Raw genomic sequence first — 22,675 nt, forward strand, 5'->3', positions numbered from 1 at the left:
GGATTGATATTAGGTCTTCTTTGAATATCTGATAGAATTCTACACTAAAACCATCTGATCCTGGGCTTTTTTTTGGTGGGGAGACTTTTAATGACTATTCCTATTTCTTTAGGGTTATGGGACTGTTTAGATGGTTTTATCTGCTTCTGATTTTTTTTTTTTTGAGGGTCTGGAGAGGACTTTTATTTTGCAAGATTTCAATTTGGGGGCAGGCCAAGTGCTTGGAGGTGGAGATACTAGTGAAATGGAGCTTACTACAATTCGCCTCCAGGTGGGAAATGGGAGGGAGGATGGTTTTCTAATCCTCTAAATCTTCTAAAGACAGCATTGGCTTGGGGCTTCATTTTTTCCCCTCCATTTATTTCAAGAAGGCCAGCTCTCAAGAGAATGTTGGTCATACTCCTAGCTTTCTAAGCAACATGTTTGTATCCATCATATGTAGTCAGTGCTAGTGATAGGTTCTAGATGCCCACTAGTTCTGATGAACTTGGACCTCAACAATTCTGAAAGCACACAAAGCCAGACTTCCTTCACCCTTACTTACATTGTCGCACTGTCTTGCATTTAAGTTTCAGTGTTCTTTTCTGTCTTTAGCATTGTCTTTTCTGCTTCTGATTTAACTTTGATACCTGGTACTTTTGGTACCTGTCTAGAAAATTGTCCATTTTATCCAGATTTTCCAGTTTTTCTGAATATAGGCTTTTGTAGTAGGATCTGATGATTTTTTGCGTTTTCTCAGTTTCTGTTTTTATGTCTCCCTTTTCAGTTCTGATTTTATTAATTTGGATACTGTCTCTGTGCCCTCTGGTTAGTCTGGCTAAGGATTTATCTATCTTGTTGATTTTCCTGAAGAACCAGCTCCTGGTTTTGTTGATACTTTGTATAGTTCTTTTTGTTTCTACTTGGTTGATTTCAGCCCTGAGTTTGATTATTTCCTGCTGTCTACCCCTCTTGGGTGTATTTGCTTCTTTTTGTTCTAGAGCTTTCAGGTGTGCTGTCAAGTTGCTATTGTATGCTCTCTCCAGTTTCTTTTTGTAGGCACTTAGAGCTATGAGTTTAATGATCACATGTTGAATACCTGTTGATGTAAAAACTTTCATTGATTTTTGAATGTCAAACCATTTAATACATATTGTTGAAGATTCATTAGAGAATGCTTTTTTGGTATTTTGATAATAATGCTAACTTCATAGAATGAGGTAGGAAGTAGTCACAATACTGATTTTTTTTTCCCAAAAGATTGTAGACAATTCTATTATATCCTCTTTTCTTGTTTAGTTTGACTTCACCAGTGAACCCATTGGGCTGGTATATTGTGGTTTGGGAGATTATTAATTTTGAGTCAACTGTTTCAGTAGATATAACATTGTCAAGTTAGCTATTTTCTATAAGTTAAATTTAATAGATTGTATCTCTGGAGGAATTGCTCTATCCTTATTTAACTTATCAAATATTGTGGATTTTGATTTATTCCTAATGTTATTTTGTTATATTTGGTGTGTGTGTGCATGTGCACCTGTCTGGTTTCCTTCATTTGTCATAAATGCTTAGGGGTTCATTCATATTAATATATACATCGCAGTAGTTGCCCATTCTTCTGGGTGGTAGTTCATTTTGTAGTTTCTCCATAATTTTTGTATCTATTTAGCAGTGATAATTATTTAGTTTTTTCCATTTTTTCTATTTTACACAAACTCATTAATATGTTCACATAACTATTTGTGTGGGTAATTGGCTTAGTAAATAAGTGAAAGTGCTCTTACTGGTTATATGGTAAGTGATGTTTAGTGTTTTACTTGTTCATTATGTACTATTTTCTATTTCTATTATTAATACATAGTGCTCTAATCTTGCTAATTTTATGGATTGTTGATCTTTTATTGTTGTTATTTTTCCCTTGAAGTTTTGGATATAATTTTATTTTATTATATTTGATCTTTTATTTGTTCCTCTTAAAGACTTATTTTTGACTGGTCTCAGATTTAGAAGTAGAAGCTTTCAATGAGGACAGCCCACATCTTTTTGCAATCTGTTTCTTGTATTTTTCTTTGGCTTCCTTCATTTTCTTGGCCAAAAGTTTAGCCTTTTGTGAAGCCTTCTCCTTGGTTTTCTCAGTATATTGTTTCTTCAGAGCAATATATCAATGTTTGTGTTGCAGGACATATGGAGTAACAGGATGCTGAATCTTGAGTACTTTATTTCTGGATTTACCTTCTTTGTTCAAAGGCTTTTTGACAGCACATTGGTAGATAGAGAGATGGAAAAGCTTCTGGATTCTGCTATCCCTTTTGGGCCCCAACTACTGAGGCACAGTAGTATCTATCAGTCTACGAATATTCTTTTCTCTCTCTTTTTTTTTTTTTTTTTGCAATGACTATGTCAAAAAAAAAAACTCAGATGAACATCCATAGTGCATCTGCAAACAGTCTTGGGCTTAATCTCTACAATTCTTCTTGGTAACGAATACCCTTTACTCAACAATAAGTGTACTCAGGCATGGGTCTCAAGACACCTCACTTCATGGGAAAACCTTGTCTGACATTCCCACACCCATTCAGAACATAATCCTTCCATATCCCGGCTCTTGACTCAAACAGCATAACCCTTTCACTCTTCACCCAGAGCATTGGCTACTACTTCTGTGGCCATGTGTTTCCCATAGGAAGTATGAAGCTGGTCTTCATCATCCACATCAGTCCATTTCTGATATCCACTGGCCAAGTCAAAAGATACACCATTTCATCTTCACACAGACAGTCACCTAGATGCTGTCATGAAAAAGAGCTGGCCATCATTTAAAAATTACACAAGAGTCACCTAAATAATGTAGTTGTTTTTCATGCTTCTTTTCTTCTTCAGGAACCATGGAACGTTTGCATTTGTAAAATCTAATAGATTAACTCTTATTAAATGTATTAGTTAGTGCTAGAAATTATTTAGATTTTCTCAGTTTTGCTACTGATATCTGTCTTATATTTCAGGATCCAGTTGAGGACCCAGTGATATATGTACTTGTTATAGTCATATAGGATTCTCCACTCTATCCCTCAGTCTTTCCTTTCTTCTATGACCTTGATTCCAATCTGTTGTTTTGGAGAAGTCCTACTTTGGATTTGTATGAAGCTCGTGTGAAAGTTGGATTGAGGTTATGCATGGTTAGGATGGACACAGACTAATGTGTCTTAGTGCATTATGTCAAGGATACACAAGACCAATGTTGCCAATACACTTTGCTTCTCTATACATTTTAAAATGAATTTTCCAGTTTCTGTAGAAGTGTTGCTGGGTCTCAGGTCCTCATGCTTGCACTGCAAGCATTCCTGTTCATGGAATTTCCTCTTCAGCCCCTAGTTTTAAGTTTTGGAGGAATGGTTTTGCTATATAGTCTAGGCTAACCTTGGATTCTTCCTGGTCAGATTAAGGTTAGTCGTAAACTCTCCATCCTCCTGTTTCAGCTTTCCAAGTGCTAGAATTACAGGAGTGTGCTGTAACACCTGACATATTAATTCAAAGGGTTTTTAGGCACTCTATGCCAGGAACTAGGGGTAAAACACTATAATAAAAGATGACACTGTTGCCTTCATCATTCAAGAAGTTACAAGGCATATAAAAATTTTGTGCCAGCTGTGAGAGATGATGACCAGGTAGGTAGATTGTTTGCTTGTTTTTTAAAATCATAACATAATGGCATTTCAAAATTGTGTTTAGGATCCCTTTAAAAATCTAAGATTATGGTGTATATTCTTGGAAAAGTAACATTTTAAGTATGTTTTGCAGTTCTTGAAATTGAATATAGGGTCTCACATATGCTATACCACAGAGATGTATCCTCAGCTCTTAGGTTAATATTTTTTAGGCTTGATACAACAGTAGGATACTAGAGGGTGCTGGGTCTTTATGATCAATTTAACCTGACCTCTACTTAGCATCAGTCCTTCATGGTCCAGACTTGTCCTGCTGTTCCTTTCAGTTGTTGTTACCTCTCACCCCAAATCAGGGCTCTACCAAGTCCATTTCTGTTCGTTAGAAGTTGACTTTTTGTTTTTTTTTTTTAGTTTTTTTGTTGTTCCCAAATGTGGCATTTAGCCACTACTTATATTGGCAAATAAGCTACAAACTAAAAATGGAAAAAAGAAAGAGAAAAAGAAAAAAGAAAGGCTCTCAACACAGGTCCTTTTTGCTCTTGTAGCAAGCAGTTTTGAACATTCCCTGCTGAGTTTTCACCATCTTGTAAATTTTGTCTGGTACCTTAAAGATTACTGATATTTTGTTAATTTTTAAAATCTAAATTATGTAGACATTCTTTACAATTCCTTATGCTTATATTTGCTTAATTAAAATTTGATCACATACATAGATTATATTTTGATTTAAAAAAGTTAACATAATAAGTATATTTCTTCATACTATTTCAAGACTTGAGTTTTTAAATAAATTGAATAATACTTCTTGATATTTATGTTGCATAATTTAATTCTTAACTAGGTGATACATCTCATTCCTACTTTTAACTTCCACTTTTATTTACTATGTTATTATAGTTCTGGAGTCAAAATTATTTACAGGCCCTGTTCTGTATACACTTAGGAGTGTAAATTTGGTCATTCTTGGTAGTCTAGTTACCTGCTGTGATAACAAAATTAAGTTTTAGTTAGAGGATGAATAGAAGCCTTCAACATATTGTGTAACACCTGGCTTTAAGTTAAAACTGGAAACAGAAGCTTGTGTGACTGTATAGTTTTACACCTAGCAAGAAGAAAACATATGTCCTTCTGATCTTAGAGAGATTTTATAAGTTTCAAATGGGTCTCTGGCCCCAAGCCATTCTTGCTGTCATATTTTATTAGTTTAGTTCTTTTCTTTGTATGAAAAGCCTGCATCTTTGTAACATTATTTTTGAAGAATATGAAATTGTTCAGGTGGATATTGCAATCAGTGTCTAAAGTTCTGTCTGAGTTTATGCAAAGGAAGGACTCAGAAAGCATCACAACAGAAAATGTGTAGTAAGCAGTCAGGCAGAGTATACAGTGGCTGCTCTTTAGCTGTTTGTAATCACTTCCAATTCCCAAGAGGACAATAAACTAATTTGGTTTTCTTTTTGAAACAGGTTTTACTAGTTTTTTTTTTGGGCTGGGTAACAGTAAGGCATTTAAAAAAATCACATTTATAGACAGGCAATTCAAACTGAAGTTTCAGTGACTTTATTTTGATTGAACCTTTCAGTCTACCCTTTAATTTTTATGAGATATTTGTGTCAGCAGCCTTATTCATTCTTTTATAAGCTAGACCTTATTTGTAAAGCCTGATGTTTCAGATCGGCCTCATACTTTTTGCTGTCCTTTTTTCCTGTGGTACTTTTTACAAGGAGTGGATACTACATATAGGTCCCCCATGTTCTTTGATACTTTTTCTAGGTGTCTGCTATTATTCATCAGATTTCAGTTTTGTGTCAAATTTGGATCAGACATTTTATTCATTTTGGTCATTCTACTGGGCTTTTCATAGGTTGACTACATTGCAAAGATGGTATTAAATTTTGGGGGTTGTAGAGATTTTATCTCTCTGTCATGATGTTCTTCTGTCCAAGCATGTGTTGTCCATGAGTGGATAGGGCTTGGAGGTGGGGGACCTTCAGTGTTAGCGGAAGCTATTGATAAAACAAGGAAACCCTGGATTGTGAAGGAGTTTTTGTATGTGTCTTGTTCTGTGTCACTTGGTGCTAGGTACTATCATTGAGTGAAGTCATGAAATGAATGAGTGATTTATCTTATGTTCATTATGTTCACTGGTGTTTTGCCTGAATGAATGTCTATGTGAGGGTGTCAGATCCCCTAAAACTGGAGTTACAGACAGGAATGAGCTGCCATGTAGGTTCTGGGAATTGAACCCAGGTCCTCTGGAAGAGCAGTCAGTGCTTTCAACTGGGGAGCCATCTTTCCAGATGTATTTTTTTTTTTTAATTTCAACAAATGTATGTAGCCAAGTCTTACTTTGATGTGATGATTCTACCCCCTCTGCTTTTCAGGCACTGCCATGGAGTGTGCTATTACACTTGAGTTTGACCTTTTGAATCTTTGGTAGGAATTTTGAATGTGATCAAATTCAAACTTTGGAATTCTCATCTTTCACAGTGTTTTCTTTTTTACTTGAGCTGTTCCAGGAGGTGGAGCCAAGCCTAGCATAGTAGTTTACATTATTTTCTCAATGGTATTTCTTTAGTGCAGGTTGAATATCATTAGAACCTTCCTCTAAACACTATGTGTTAGAATATGGATGTAAGTTTTATGTTTTTATCACTTTTCTTCTCGTATTTACAAGCTATAATGTTATCCATGGTGTGTGTGTGTGTGTATTTGTAGACTTTACTTATCAATAGCTTTTAGAATGGAAGACTGAACCATGATTACATTTTTCTCCACAGAAGTTGCCTTTTATGCATTGAATTCCCTTTCGTTGGTTTCAGTAGCAACTTACATGACCAGTGGCACATTCCTTAACTTTGTTTGAATCCCAGGATCATGCCCCACTGTCAAGGTAATTCTCAGGATATACATGTGTCCTGGGCTTTCTAGTGAGCCACACTAAAGGTGCATGCTTTCTCTTTCAAAAACCTTTCTTTTTTCTTTTCTTCTTCATCATTCTCCACTTGTCAGAGGACAGCTTAGATTATTGTTCTTCACTTTGATGTGGTCTTGGAATTTCTTCCTCTCGTTGCATTTCTTACAGAAGTCTTTATGTGAAACAGAATGTTCAAATCACAATATGGCTTTCTTTCACATCACTTTTTCATTCAATACTAGACCTTGTGTCTAGTAAGGTATGTAGATATGATATATCATTTTTTATGTGAATGTATAAGGAGGTGAAGAGGGTAGAGGACATGAGGACATTGGTGGTGGCTCATTGCTCCTGCAACAACTTGTTTTCAGATCTCTTTTCAGTTTGCTACAGAAAGTTGCATGTCACATTTCACACACAGAGCCCCCATAATGAGAAAGCAAGTATGATTATTATTTTTGTTCTCTATAGATACTATGTTTTGTTTGCTCTGGACTCTGCCTTGAGTTTTAATTTTTGACTTTTTTGAAGTGTAATGCCTAAATGTGGTAGTTTTAACTTTATATTACCTGTTTAATAACGTGTGGTGTGGTGTTCTTGAATATGTGGTTTGGTGTGGGGCATCAGTCTGTGGAAACTCAGTCACACCTTTCGATTGCTTGTGCTTTCCCTACTCTCCTTTTCCTCTGCTATTCTTCTCACATGGGTTTTATCTCTTGTTCTTGCCTTCCAGATCATTCTTGCCTTCCAGATCTGATGTTTTCTTTTTGAATATTCGGATGTGTGTGTGTGTGTGTGTGTGTGTGTGTGTGTGTGTGTGTGTTGTTTCCTGTTTGCCTTTTGGTTTTAAAATTTTTGTTCTTCTATCTCAGGCTCAGAGATCTTGTCCTCTGCGTGTGTACTGTCTGCTAAGGAGTCCATCAAAGGCATTCTTGTTTGCCCTGATTTTTTGATCTTTGGCATTTCTTCTTTGATTATTACTTAGAATTTTCTTCTGTCTGCTTTCTTTAGCTTTCTGTCCATGTTTGTTATGTGTTTTTCTGTTAAAGCTCTTAACACAGTAGTCATAAGTTTAAAATGTTTCCAATCAACATTTCTGCTGCATTCAGTTCTGGGCCGGCTATGCTTCTTCATTTTCTTTGAACTGGACTGTTGCCTTGTAATTTGCTATTATATTATACCAGAAGATTTCCTTAATTTTTAAGGTATCATAACATTATTATAGTTACATCATACTTCTTTAATGAATACTACTGTCATTTTTATCTCTTGGTTTTTGAAGTATGCCTGTGATCCTGGTAAATTCTTTTTCATACCTCTTTCTGCTGGTCTGTGTTTTGAGGGCTGCAGTGCTGTTCTGCATAGTGGGTACATTTCACTTTCTCACAGGACTGACCACACTTTATTCACTGTCTTGCCAACATTTGTCGTTTTTATTCTTGACAATGGGTATGAGATGATGCCTCTTTGCAGCTTTGGTTTATATTTTTGCAGTGATTGTTATAGTGATTATTTTTCTCAGTGATGTTACATAGTGCCTGATAAGAACAATTTAAAACAGAAATTATTCATTTTGGCTCCTGGTTTTAGGGTTTTCTGCTCTTTATTGTGGGATTGATATAGAGAAGCAAAGATTTTCACAACAGTATCTAGGAAACAGAAAAAAGAAAGTACTGGGCCGAGGTTAGACTATTTAGTATTTAGCATCTGAGAATATGCCTCAGTGACTTAGGGTGTCCTCCAGCCAGGCCCCAAATCTTCTTTTTCACCTTCATCACATAATAAATTTATCTAGGCATAAATCCATTTATTAGGGAAGAGCTCTTAGGATTTAGTCCTCTTTGGAAATACTGTCAGATATACCCCTAGATGTTTGCTGTACTAGTCTTTTAATCACCTCTTAATTCAATCAAGCTGTTAGTCAAGATTACCCAACATAAGTAATGATTTGATCATCTTTCACATGCTTGTTGAGAGAGTTTTTATCTAAGTCCTTTATTAATTTTCATTGTTTTTTTGTGGCCGAGTCACAGAACTTTCTTAGACTGTGGTTGTTAATCCCTTTAAGGTGCATAAATTACAGGTATGTTCCCTACTCTCTGCATTACCTTTGCATCCATTAGTGTTTTCTTTGATGTTTAGTGACTAATTGTAAAGTGGATAGTGAGTACTTTTCTTAATATAAAGAGAACAGTGCCAAAGCATTATAATACTTTTTTTTTTCATATGGATGGGTATCCTTTGTAATCCATGAATCCTTACAAAAATTGGCGTTAGATATGACATAAATAACACACTTCTGGGCAGAGTCCATGAAAGTAGCTTTTGGTGATCTTCTTGCAATATCTTTTTCTCTCTTTTGATCACTATTCTATTTTTCCCTCTTTTTGTTTGACTATGACATTGGAGATGCCAAATACCAGATGAAGTATCTGGATGAAGTGCTGTGAGAGCTGGAAACTCCTGGCTGAAATTCGCAATTGCTTTGCAGTCCTTTCATGGTAGTATTTGGAGTCTTAATATCTTGATTTTTCTATTTCTTTGTGCATCACCTGTCCTTTAGGCTTTAGACTCAGAATAAGCTAAGATTCCCATTTTAGCGTTTATTTCTTTGAAGGAATGATGGAGCCTAATATGAGATTGATCATCCAGCAATAAGATCTAGAGAGTCAGGAATAAAGGTTAGGACTGAAAAGAGAGCATAGGAATCAGTGTAGGGTCTAGTTCTAGGAGGTCTGGATCCTTAGTTTATCAGGCTTTCTGAGAAGCTTTGAGGAACTAGCTATGGCAACAACAAATCAGGGACATCTTTACCTGCCCTGAGTGAGAGCTGCCTCACTTACAGGTTGTGTTTTGTGAGTGCTAAGTTATTTCTTATGGCGTTAGAAAAGCCCTGCGGTTGCCAGTTGAAGGTCTTCTGAGTCTCTGAGGTTATGCTCATTTTCTTCTGGATTTGTAGTCCAGATTTCCGATGAAGCCAGAATGAGGAATGAGACTTAGAGGGTTGGTAGTAGTGTCTTGTGTATATGTATTGTGCTTGCTGCTGGTACTGATGTAGTGCTGGTGTTCTAATGTGAAACAGCAACAGGTGCTCCAGTGACTGCATCTGACATTGCTAGGAAGCTTATGCTTCCACAGTAGACAGTGGTGTAGGTTCCTGTCATTTTTAGAGGAAGGTAGCTAGGATATTTTGTCTTGTTTCAGTTCAAGGTCTTCTATTTGCACTATCTTGTTCCATCTTGCTGGCACTACTAGGTATGTTTGACTGTTGGTTGTTACTAGATGAGACTACTACAGCAGAAGCTTTTGGTCATGGAATCAGTAAATCTTAAGGTTTAGACTTAAGACTTCTTATATCACAAAAATTTGAAAAATCCCAACCCCCCTACTCCCTTTTTTTCATTTATTACTCAACCTTTGCACTCCTTTCACATAATTTCTGAGGTCATTTGTGTGTACTGTGAACCACTAGAGGTCAGTATTGTGTTGATAAATGCAGGTGCCTTTGGGTTTTGAGTCTTCCTTTTGAACTTTGAATCTTATTGCAAGGTGTCTTGGGAGCTGAGACTTGCATTCCACAAGAAGCCTTTACTTAAGTATTTACATAGGATGCTTCATAGGTACACTGACAGTTGACAGTGACAGTTCACATAAGGTAATGCTATAGCTATGTGTACACCCCCTGCCACTTTCTAGTAGGTTGTCCTTTAATTTTAGGGGCTAGATCACAGTCTCATACCGACTCCGTTTGTCATCTACTACATTCTTGTAGTCAGCATGTATCTCACTTGTACTGTGTGTGGTAGGTGTCTGGACTGGGGAGTTCTACAGTGGGAAAGCATTTCTTATTTTCAATTTGAGAAGCACTGTTTAGTGTTTTTATGCCATTTTTACCTGCATATCCAGCAAGTTTATGATATCACCTTAATGATTCTTCATTTAGCACATAATTTTCATGGTCTCTGTCCTGAAGGTAGCTTCATTGTCTAGCTATCAAGGCCAGAATATTTTGAGTTGTTCTCCCATTTCTTTTCCTCTCTATCATGTTCAGCTTGCAAATCAGCAAATCAATTGATCATCAACAAATGCACTTTTCCAGTGTGCATTGATATCATGCTTGGTTCTCATAATTCTTATTTGGGTTGTTACAATGATCTGTGTTACTTTTCCTGCTTTTAGTCTATTTGCCCATAGTTGACCATCCTCTGTATTACAAAGCTGACCTTGTAATTTTCTGTTTACTCTCCGTCATTGTTTCTCCTTTGTATCTTCAGCATTGTAATTATTTCAAATGGCATACAAGTAGGCATTGGATACATGTTTGATTGAAAGCAGTAATACAGAAAGTACCATTTGAGTTACATATAAGGGACATTTGTTTCCCTCTGTTCCTTCTTCCCTCCTTAGCTGGCCTCCTCTCTTTCTATTATTGTTCTTTCTCTTGTACTTATTTTTTTTTTTTTAAAAGACAAAGTCTTACATAGCCTAGCCCAGCCTTGAACTTACTTCGGTCCTCCTGTTTTCATTTTCCAAGTGCTGTGATTATAGGCATGCTGCCATGCCTGGTTACAGAAGGCTTTCTATAGGGAAAACTTGCTTGGGTTTTGGAGGAAACATGGGCTTCAGCCATATTATCAGGTAGAAATATAATGTGAATTTGCAAGTAGACATGACTCCAGTGTTTTAGGATGTGGTCTGACTCAAGTTGAAGGGACTACTGATACTTCTCTTATGTAGAATATAAGTAAGTAGTTTTTGAAGTTTGGTCCTGTACGTCTTTACTCTTCACTCTTAATTTGCATGAAGAAGTCTACATATACAGTGAGCAGGAACACTTGGTGGTAGAGGTGACGAGTTGCCTTATGTTGGACTCAACATGATACCAGAAAATACCAAACATATATGAAAGTGGAGATGTGCTTCTGGGTCATGGAACAGTAAAAGAGAATAGAAATTGAGAAATTCTCAAAGAAGAATAGATATGAATGATAAAGTAAATGAAACTTTTTCCTGAAAGAATGACCAGGAAGGAAGTGAACACACGAGTGTTCAGGGCTCACTACTACTCTGTGGTTTGTACTCCTTTTCTCACAGTGCCATCTCCTTCTCATTTCTTATTTTGAAGGATAATGATTTGAATGGATATCCATAATGGTAATATCTGAGTATTTATGTGATTGTTTCTCATGAAATTTGGTGTTTTCACCTGGGCTTGTTTTTGTGGTAAACCCTTTACAGATGTGGAGAAGTTGTGATTGCTTGAGCACAGACTCCAGGGCTTTAGAATACAACACAAAGCCCGGTGACTTCTAGACAAGGGCTTACTACTTCAGCATAGTGAATGGCCCAGACTGCCTTGTAGTAGAAATTGGTAGAAAAGTTGGTAGAAAAACTATATGTCAACAATAGAAACAACAACACTCAAAACAAAACCAAAATAAAATCTTATAAAATTATAAAATATGAATCTATATAATTTGTATAATCTATAAAAATTGATAGAAAACCTAGAGTTACTTCCCTAGGTATTTTTTTGATTTGTATGGTCTTATGTCAATGTTAATATCTAATGTGACTCCTCTGGATTGCTTCTGCTAAGCTGGCAGTGTTTGATTGTGAAAGAACACTAATTTGCTTGGGATTTGATGCCAAGACATACTTATGAGCATCTTTGGCTTTGGTGTTCTGAAAGAAAGTAGAAAAAGAAGGGAACAAGCAGTCACGTTGCAATTGAAAATCTGCTTTTTGGAATAGGAAAGCGTGGGAGATCCTGATTCCTTTTGCCTCCTGAGTCATTGGTCCTTGGTGTGTGGTCTGCAGTAGGTGCAGTGCTGTTTCACTGAGAGGTGTACAAAGAATGCTGTACTTAACCGGAGATCATGAATGCTTGTCTTTTGTATAGACCTGAATTGTTTGTGAATGCTCGCTCTAGCTTAGTTTGTTACTGAAGCCATGGATTTGATGTAAGTGAACCCAGAATGTCAATGGATAATATGCAGAGAAACAAGTTTGTGCATTGATTCAAATCTCTGGAATGTAGATTCTTTTTTTACTTTGTTTTGGTTGAAACTAGCTCACATAGTTCAAGTTTTTCTGGCCTGTTATAGTTGTTCCATTTGACCAGTGCCTTAACTAACTTCTAATATGAAGATTTGTCTTGAATTCATTAATCTCATTTAGATTCAGTGACACTTATTTTCTCATGAACTAATTTCATCATGGCACTGAAGAGAAATATATTGATTTATAGGAAGTCATGAGCTCAAATCTTGCACCTTGGCATGGTACAGATAGGCTTAAGTTTCATGGAGAAATGTTTCTGGAACATTATGGGCTTAAACAGATTATCCAAGTTGTTATTGTTTCTTTTTCTCCTCCTCTTCTTTCTCCTCCTTTCTTGCATCTTCCCCTCTGCCTCTTCCCCTCCTTCTCTCCCTTCTTCTGTCTCTGTCTCTACCTCTATCATCTCTTTCTCTGTCTCTCCAAGTTTCTCTGTGTAGACCTGGCGGTCCTGAAACTTGCTTTATAGACAAGGCTGACTTTGAACTCACAGAGACCTGTTTGCCCCTGCCTCCAAGTACTGAAAAAAAAAAAAGGCATATGCCACCACCACCTAGCTACCCAAGTTTCTTAAGGACAGTGTCATTACCAGTTTTTTTCTTTCTCTTTTACTTTTTTTCACATGTGATATGTATGTATGTTTACATGTGCCAGTGGAGGCCCTTCACTGATGTTGGGTTTCTTCCTTGATTATTCTCCACTGCATTTATTGAATCAGAGTTTCTCACTTGAACCTAGAGCTTGCTGACTTGGGTAATCTCACTTGCCATATAGCTCCAGTGATCTCCTGTCTCTGCTTCTCAAGGATATACAAAATGCATTATGTCTGTTGATATGGCCACAGAACCCTTAATTTGGAAAATATTTGCCCAGTTCTTGGGCTGTTAGTATAGTGAAGGATGACTGTCTATAACTTAGGAGATCATACTTTGAGCTTCTACTTATTGCTCATTGGTGTTGTGACTTGGAACAAACCCTTTGTATTATAGCCTCAATCTTCTGAGAGTGACTAAGTTAACTTGTAGCTGCACTTTGTGGCTAGAGATTTTATTGTTGACTCTGGATAGGGCATTCTCTTAATTAATTTTGCTAGGTAGTGTATTTTAAAATCTGAAGAGTAAGTCCTTTAAAATCCCTTCCCATAGGCTATCTTTGCTAGTCCAGAATACTTCCGAAGAAAATATGTGTTAAGATAACTTATTATCTTGATTATATTTTATTGGTTTCATATTAAAAAATCTGGTTTTTAAAAAAATCTCCTATACTTAAATTGATCACAGTTAATTCCAAGTAGCTGTCCCATCTTCTATCATTTTTGTTTCAATATTGCTTTCCTTTGTAAGAGATAACCACTAGACATCTGTACCACACTCTTGGCTATGTAGGCGAATTTGGGATGGGTAGAATTGTTACTGTTTGTTTAGCAAATTCTTAAAAAGACCTGTGATAATATCAGTGAATTATCTCTTTTCTGTATTGACTTTGAAAAGAGCTAATACAGGATGGCTTCAGGGCAAAGAAGTGTATATTAAACCAAATTTGCAGGTGTAGACCTGGAATCTCAGCACTTGGAAGTGGAGATAGGAGAATTAGGATTCAAGTCATTCCTACATGCCATAGCAAATTTGAAGCCAGCTTGGGCTACACAAGACTCTATTCCAAACAACATGTATACATTACTATGTTTAATTTTACTTAGGTTTAAAAGTTTATATATTAAGAAATCCTTCTTTCCCTATAATTACAGATAATGATTTGCTCAAAATTAGTTTATTGGAAACTTGGAGATCTTTTCTTCTATTTTTCATTATTTTCTGTATTTTCTTTATATCCTAGGCCCAGCAGCAAAGAAACCTGGATAACATTGTCTTGCAACAGCCTAGAATAGGTAGCAAGAGAAAATCTAAAAAAGATGTATATACAATCTTTGATGCAGAGGTGGAGAGCACAAGCCCAAAGTCTGAACAGGATTCAGGAATTCTGGATGTGGAAGACGAGGAAGACGATGAAGAGGTAAGGAATACTCAAGTTGGTGAAATGAGGCAAGTTTTTGATGTCTGAAATGTGCTTATTCACTTAATAGCTATGTGATTTTCAGAATGTCGTGCACTATTAAAGTTCATTTATTCCTGATTTAAAGAAATTGAAGCTGCACAAAAGTAATTTATATTTTAAATATATTTTTCTTTTTTGAAAAAAAAAATCACTATTTTTGAGTCCTTACAAGATAGGATACTCTATCCAGGAGTGAAAAAGGAGTGTTGGGGTGACTCAGAGCCCAGATAGTAAGTGGATTCCACTGTGTTTGAGACAGTCTCTTGAGAGCAACAAAAGATACTACTTACTTATTTTTTCTTTTCTTTTTCTTCTTTCTTCTATTCATTGTAGAAATTGATAGCACTCTTCATGGCATTTTCCTAGAACATGTTCAATATGTTTTCTGTACTTTGTTCATACTCAGCCTCTCATTTCCCTCTTTTGTTCCTAACTCCCTTCCCTGGTGCCTTCTTTCTTCAGGGACTTGAAGTTCTTGTCATACAGTTCTTTCACTTGCTTGGTTAGATTCACACCAAGGTATTTTATATTATTTGCAACTATTGTGAAGGGTGTCATTTCCATAATTTCTTTTTCAGTCTGTTTATCTTTAATGTAGAGGAAGGCTACTGATTTGTTTGAGTTGATTTTATAACCATCCACTTTGCTGAAGTTGTTTATCAGGTTTAGGAGTTCTCTGGTGGAAGTTTGGGGGTCACTTAAGTATACTATCATATCATCTGCAAATAGTGATATTTTGACTTCTTCCTTTCCTATTTGTATCCCTTCGACTTCTTTTTGTTGTCTAATTGCTCTGGCTAGGACTTCCAGTACTATATTGAATAGGTAGGGAGAGAGTGGGCAGCCTTGTCTAGTCCCTGATCTTAGTGGGATTGCTTCAAGTTTCTCTCCCTTTAGCTTGATGTTGGCTACTGGTTTGCTGTAAATTGCTTTTACTATGTTTAGGTAGGGGCCTTGAATTCCTGATCTTGCCAAGACTTTTCTCATGAAGGGATGTTGAATTTTGTCAAATGCTTTCTCAGCATCTAGTGAGATGATCATGTGGTTTTTTTTCTTTGAGTTTGTTTATATAGTGGATTACATTGATGGATTTCCGGATATTGAACCATCCCTGCATTCCTAGGATAAAATCTACTTGACCATGATGGGTGATTGTTTTGATGTGTTCTTGGATTCGGTTTGCTAGAATTTTATTGAGTATTTTTGCATCGATATTCATAAGAGAGATTGATCTGAAGCACCTCATGGTACCTTCTCCAAAATAGACCATATAATTGGTCTGAAAACAGGCCTCTACAGATAGAAAATGATTGAAATAATCCCATGCATCTTATCAGATCACCACGGACTTAGACTGGTCTTTAATAATGACAAAACCAATGGAAAACCCACATGCACATGGAAAGTGAACAACTCTCTACTCAATGATGACTTGGTCAAGGAAGAAATAAAGAAAGAAATTAAATACGTTTTAGAATTCAATGAAAATGAGGACACATCATACCAAAACTTGTGGGACTCCATGGAGGCAGTGCTAAGAGGAAAACTCATAGCTCTAAGTCCCTACAAAAAGAAACTGGAGAGAACACACACTAACAACTTGACTGCACAACTAAAACCTCTAGAACAAAAAGAAGCAAATACACCCAAGAGGTGTAGAAGGCAGGAAATAATCAAACTCAGGGCTGAAATCAACCAAATAGAAACAGAAAGAACAATACAAAATATCAACAAAACCAGGAGCTGGTTCTTCGAGAAAATCAACAAGATAGATAAACCGTTAGCCAGATTAACCAGAGGGCACAGAGACAGTATCCAAATTAATAAAATCAGAACTGAAAAGGGAGACATAACAACAGAAACTGAAGAAATTCAAAAAATCATCAGATCCTACTACAAAGGCCTATACTCAACAAAACTGGAAAACCTGGATGAAATGGACAACTTCCTAGACAGATACCAGATACCAAAGTTAAATCAGGAGCAGATAAACCATCTAAACAGTCCCATAACCTCTAAGGAAACAGCAGCAGTCATTAAAAGTCTCCCCACCAAAAAAAGCCCAGGACCAGATGGTTTTAGTGCAGAATTCTATCAGACTTTCAAGGAAGACCTAATACCAATTCTCTTCAAACTATTCCACAAAATAGAAACAGAAGGAACACTACCCAATTCGTTCTATGAAGCCACAGTTACACTAATACCTAAACCCCACAAAGACCCGACAAAGAAAGAGAACTTCAGACCTACTCTCCTTCTTAAATGTTCCCTGAGCCTTAAGTGTGGGAGTTTTTATAGATGTACCCACTGGGACTGGGCTCTACAACTTTGCATTTTGACAGTTGCAGTTTTCTGTGTTGGTCTCAGTCTGTTACAAAGAGAAGTTTCCTTGATGAGAGTGAAGACTACACTTACATATGGATATAAGGCCAAATGTTTACAGAATATTGTTAGAGATATGCTGGTTTAATAAAAAATACTGGTTGTAGATTTTCTTCCAATAACCATGACTTTATTAGCACAGAGTAGTTAGCAAGATTTTTAGCACTAGATGTGGTTTCCCTTTTGTTAAGTGGGACTTAAGTCTAATTAGAGAGTTGCTGGCTACTGCTTAAGGCCAATGAGAAAACTATTGCTTATCATCAAGGTATGTTTGCCACTACTGCACCCTTCAAGTTATCATACTATGCTGTTTGTTGATGTGGGTCATAGGTGTCAGAGTTGGGTAGGACTGTTAATTACCTCCCTCCTTTGAAAGCTTGCATGGTGCCTTCTGGTACCATAGGTACTAGTCCTCAGAGAGTGACAGTTCAGTTCAGTTCCAGCTTAGAGATCTGTGCATCCTGTCTCTGAGGTGCATGTTGTCTTCAGCAATAGAGATTTACTTTCCACCTCTTGGTGGCAACCAAGGGTAGCAGTGAATATGGATAAGCAAGAATCTGTGGAGTATGATGTCAAGTTCTTTGGGTATATGCCAAGGAGTTGTTATATTGCTAGGTTATATGGTAGATTCATTCATTTAAAAAACACCTTTATTTTTATTGTGTGAATGTTTGCCTGCATATAAATCTATTTGCCATCTGGGTGCTTGGTTCCTGTGTAGGTCAGAAAAGGGCATCAGGTCCCCTTGAACTGGAGTTATAGGCAGCTGTGAGCTGCCATGTAGGAGCTGGGAACGGAATCTGGGTCTTCTGAAAGAGTTAGTGCTCTTAAGCATTGAGGTAGCTCTCCAGCCCATAGCTTATTTTTATTTCTTTTAAGAAATTTCCACACCTATTTCCATAGTAGCTGTACCAGTTTGCAGTCCTACCAAGAGTAATAAGGATGTCCTTTTCCCCATATCTCTTCTAGAATTTGATATCAGTTATTTTGTTGATCTTTGCCATTCTGGCGGGGATAACAAGAAACTCAAAGTTGTTTTGGTTTGTGTTTCCCTAATTACAAGTGATAATGAAAAAATTTTAAAGATCATTCTTAGCCATTTATTTTTTTCTTCTTTTGAGAACTCCCTGTTCAGGTCCCTAGCCCATTTTTCAAATGGGTCATTTTTTTTTTTTGACTCTGTTTTTTGACTTCTTTTTCTGTTCTGGATATTAATCCTTTATCAGAGAGCTAGCAGACATTCTCTCCATTCTATAGGCTTCCTCTTCGCTCAGTTGATTATTTCTTTACCTGAGTAGAAGCTTTTTAGCTTTATGAAGTTCTACTTGTCAATTGTTTACCTTAATTTTTGGACAAATGGAGTCCTAGTAAGAATGTCCTTTCCTACACCTTTATTATGTAGGTTACTGCATATGTTTGCTTCTATCAGTTTTAGTGTTCCACGTTTCCTGTTTACATCTTTGACCAGTTTGGAATCAGTTTTTGCAAGGCGATAGATATGAGTATAAGGTTGCAATTTCCTTCGAAGACATCCAGCTTTTCCAGCACCATTTGCCAAAGTTGCTTTCTTTTCTTCAAAGTATGTGTTAGGTGTCTTTGTCAAATATTAAGTGGTTGAAGCTCCATGAACTCATGTTGGGGTCTTAGATTTTGTTTGATTGGTGTGTATGTCTGGTTTTACTCTGGTCCCAGAATGTTCTTATTATTGTGGCTCTGTAATGTATCTACACCAACATTGTAATCCGCCAGCATTGTTCATCCTTCTCAGCATTGTTCTTACTCCTAGGGTCTTTTGTGGTTTGCATGAATTTTAGGATAGTGTTTTTGCTATTTCTGTTAGGAATGAGAGGAGAATTTTGATTGAAATTGCAATGAATCTCTAAATAACTTTTGGTAGAATGGTCATTTTTTTCTAATCTCTGTACTACTTAGGTAGTAAGAAATCTTACTAGGTGTCTACCTACTTCCCATTGCAAAAAATTTTTTGAATGTTATTTAATGAGTCATTTAAAAATACTTGCCGGGCAGTGGTGGCGCACACCTTTAATCCCAGCACTTGGGAGGCAGAGGCAGGCGGATTTCTGAGTTCGAGGCCAGCCTGGTCTACAGAGTGAGTTCCAGGACAGCCAGGGCTACACAGAAAAACCCTGTCTCGAAAAACAAAAACAAAAACAAAAACAAAACAAAAAACTTTACCACTTACCTGATAAGATTAAAAGTGTTAGAGTGGACTTGATCCTCTAAATACTTACTAGGCTTTTCTTTTGTTGTATTCAGTATCTTTTTGTGAGGGTGTAGATTCACACTGGACATACAAACAGCTATCAGACTCCTCACAAATATACTGGAATCCAGCATATTGCCCAATCAAGGAAGATGAGTTAGGCTGAAGAGGTGATTCAGTGATTAAGAGTGCTTGCTGTTTTTGCAGAGGCCAAGAATTTGGTTCCCAGCACCCACATTCAGTGGTAGGAATGTGGGTGTGGGTGTGTGATGGGGAGTATACTAAAGCTGACTCTAACTTCAGCATGAACACACATGGTTATAAAGATGAGGTAATCCTTTTTAATATTTTGCATGTCCAAAACATTTGGATGTTTAATGTTTTAGTGTAATTGAATGAAATTTGCACTGTAGTTTATGAAAACAGAAGCTAGTCACAGTCTACACCCTTAGAGAATATACACCCAAAAGAGATGACTGGAGGGGAAAAGCAGAGAATAAAACACATACCCAGTTCTGCTGTATCAATTGTGATTCTTCTGTGTAGGAGTCAGTCTTCACTACTAATTCCCTTACATTCCCAAGGCCATCCCTATGAGTCTGTGTGCCGTGATCCATGTTTTTTGCTTTAGTCAGTGAGGTTCAGAGAGAATGAAAAAGGTGGGGGAAATGAAATATATTGGCAGGAGCCTCATAAAAGAAGTATTAGAAGAATGTACTAAGAAGGTGATATTCTAAAATGACCCCACAGCCCAGTCAGACACCAGTCCACATTAGAGATTTGCTGATTGAGCTCTTAGAACAAGAATTCAGCACTTCACTTTCTAATGGCATCCTATCTTTAAAAAATTCCCTAACTTATATTTATTTACTTCTCAGTTTGAATCTTCTTCCAGTGCACATTCTTAATCTCAAACCTCATGTAGAGAATTATTTGTTTAGATGTCTCCAAACTGGCTTCTTGGCATAGTTCTTGCATGTTGTGAATAAATTCTTGTGATAAGGTCTTTCATGACCTACTGTGACGTTCTGACCTTCATTCTTGTCGTTCTTCAGCAGACCTCATTGAGAGCAGCATAGTTTTTGAAGTAACTTGGAACCCAAAAGCAGGGTAACTATGGCATAGACTCCTACAGGGCAAGGTTCTTAGTCTATCTGTGGTCATATATTACCTTGAGGGGTTGGTACAAACATTCACTGTTTCTTTCTAGGAAGATGTGTGTATTTGTGTGAAAATGTAAGTTCAAGGATTTAGGAAATGCATTGGCCGTAGGCGCCAAGTGAAGAACTCCTGTTGTAGAATAGATCTTGGACTTATGTGTGCTTAGGACTACCTGGGACTCACATTAAGATATAGATCCTGGGCATTGCATTAAGATACATGTAGAGATGGACCTGGGAGGGCCTATACTCTTACCAAGTTTCATGTGAAGGTGGTGTCTTTGGACTCTGAGCACATTTGAGGTAGAAGGCTGAAGAGAATCTTGAGGAAGCTTTTTAAAATGCATGAGTAGAAGCTTGTCACAAAATGCTCGAGTTTCATTTTGAATTTTCTATTAAAATGTTTTAAAATATTTTGTGGCAGTAAATACAGTATTTAGCCATGTGCATGTTTTTACCTGTAACCTCAACATTTGGGAGATGGCAACAGGCAGATCACAATTTTAAGGCCAGCCTTAGCTATATAGTGATTTTTAGACCAGCCTGGGGTATGGGAGACTTTCTCCAGAACTCAAAAAACCTAACTAACCAACTGAAACAAACAAACAGATAAACAAACAAATAAACAAATGTACCAAAAGAAAAAAAGGGAAAATTTAAAATGCAATACTCAAAGGAGAATTATATTTTACTTTTAAAAACTCTATTACCTACATTATCAAGCATTTAAACAGAATTATCTGGTTCTAATTTGGTAAGTTTATGACTATTATTTTTTCTCCTTCTGTGGTTTTCATATGGGGACACCTATGTGTATGTGTACATGTGAAGCCAGAAGTTGCTAATGGGTGCCTTCCTCAGTTGCTTCTCATTTTACTTTTGGAGACAGTCTTTCTGTGAACCTGGAGATCACTTTATTCTGCTTTAGCTAGTCTAGTTGGCCACCGAGCCCTGGGGATCCTCTTGCCTCTGCTTCCTCATCCCTGGGACTCTGGCATGAATCACTGTAGCACTTTACCCCCAGAGCCGTATCCCAAGCTGCTTTTCTATGCTCTTAATGGCCATATCTTTAATATATTCTTTGAATAATGGAATTTTAGGGCATTTATTATATCTTTACTTTAATGCCCTGATTAGAAATCAGGGAATGAAGTCAGTAGGAAAACTCAAACACCTACAGCATAGCCATTCATACACGAACCAGATAGTGAATACACCATTAAAATTAATTTTGTGCCAGAGATGGAAGAAGCTGGATAACTTGGGGGGAAGTGAAAAATGAAACCTCGAGTTTGTTATTGTGAATGACAGCCAATCCTCATGTTAAAGCAGTTAACACAGTCAGTCTCACTCTCCCCAGCTCATTGCCTTGTGATGAGCAGGGTTGCAAAGAAAAGTATTTGCTAGTAACAGTTCTTTGTGCTTTTTTAATTTTTCGTGAGGGTAATGAATGGGTCATAATCATGATGCTTTTTGCTGAGCTTGTCATATCTGGCTTTAACCATTTTTATGAACACTTAATTACATTGTCTTTTTTTTAAGTGAAAATATGTGTGATACAGAGAGATTGCTTTGAACCTGCAATAGACTATCATTCATATATATATATATATATATATATATATATATATTTATATATCTTCATCTTCTCTAACTACCCATCTGATACATTTTTTTTAAAATTTGAGAATGTTTTTTTAATTGCTTATTTACCAGCAATAACATTTTAGGATCACTTGAAGATAAAATACAAAGAAGCTTGAAGCTGATATGCCTATGCAGAGGTAGACCATGATATTGCTTTATAGTGGGACTGCTGTGAGCATAACATGGCATCAAGTGCCACCTTTTCTGAAACAGGGAAGTACTGTGTGTGAAATAGCTTGTGTGTGTATGATTTCCTTTTAGTTCTTGCTTCTCAACAGCTTCTGCAATCTCAGAATGCTTTGTTAGTGCCACACATAGCACCTACTTCATACTCTAGCTTGTAGCTCTTATAATTTGTACATAAACTGTTAAGGATAAGGGTTATCATGACATCCACACCAGCTGGGGTAAAAGCATCCAGAATACAATACAGGTCAAATTAGTGTTGCCTGATGGTTCAAGTGATTCATGTTAGGGTTAGCTCTTCCAGTTCTGGCTCCTCCTTTCACGTACTGATCCCATCACTCAGGAGGCAGAGGCAGTTGGATCTCTGTGAGTTCAAGGCCAGCCTGGTCTGCAGAGTGAGTTC

The 22,675-nt window shown here is 36.9% G+C and overlaps 1 protein-coding gene across 3 annotated transcripts in view; it reads left to right on the plus strand.

Moving 5' to 3' along the window:
- Window positions 1-22,675, plus strand: part of Exoc6b (exocyst complex component 6B) — a 456,985-nt gene that overhangs the window by 142,702 nt on the left and 291,608 nt on the right. For all 3 annotated transcript variants that reach the window (XM_028762430.1, XM_028762431.1, XM_028762432.1), the window contains exon 7: window positions 14,455-14,631. In XM_028762430.1, coding sequence (XP_028618263.1) covers window positions 14,455-14,631 — 177 coding nt within the window. The remainder of the gene's footprint in view (window positions 1-14,454; window positions 14,632-22,675) is intronic.

This window comes from Grammomys surdaster, unplaced genomic scaffold (assembly GCF_004785775.1).
Source record: "Grammomys surdaster isolate TR1022 unplaced genomic scaffold, NIH_TR_1.0 133, whole genome shotgun sequence".
Classification (NCBI taxonomy): Eukaryota; Metazoa; Chordata; class Mammalia; order Rodentia; family Muridae; genus Grammomys; species Grammomys surdaster.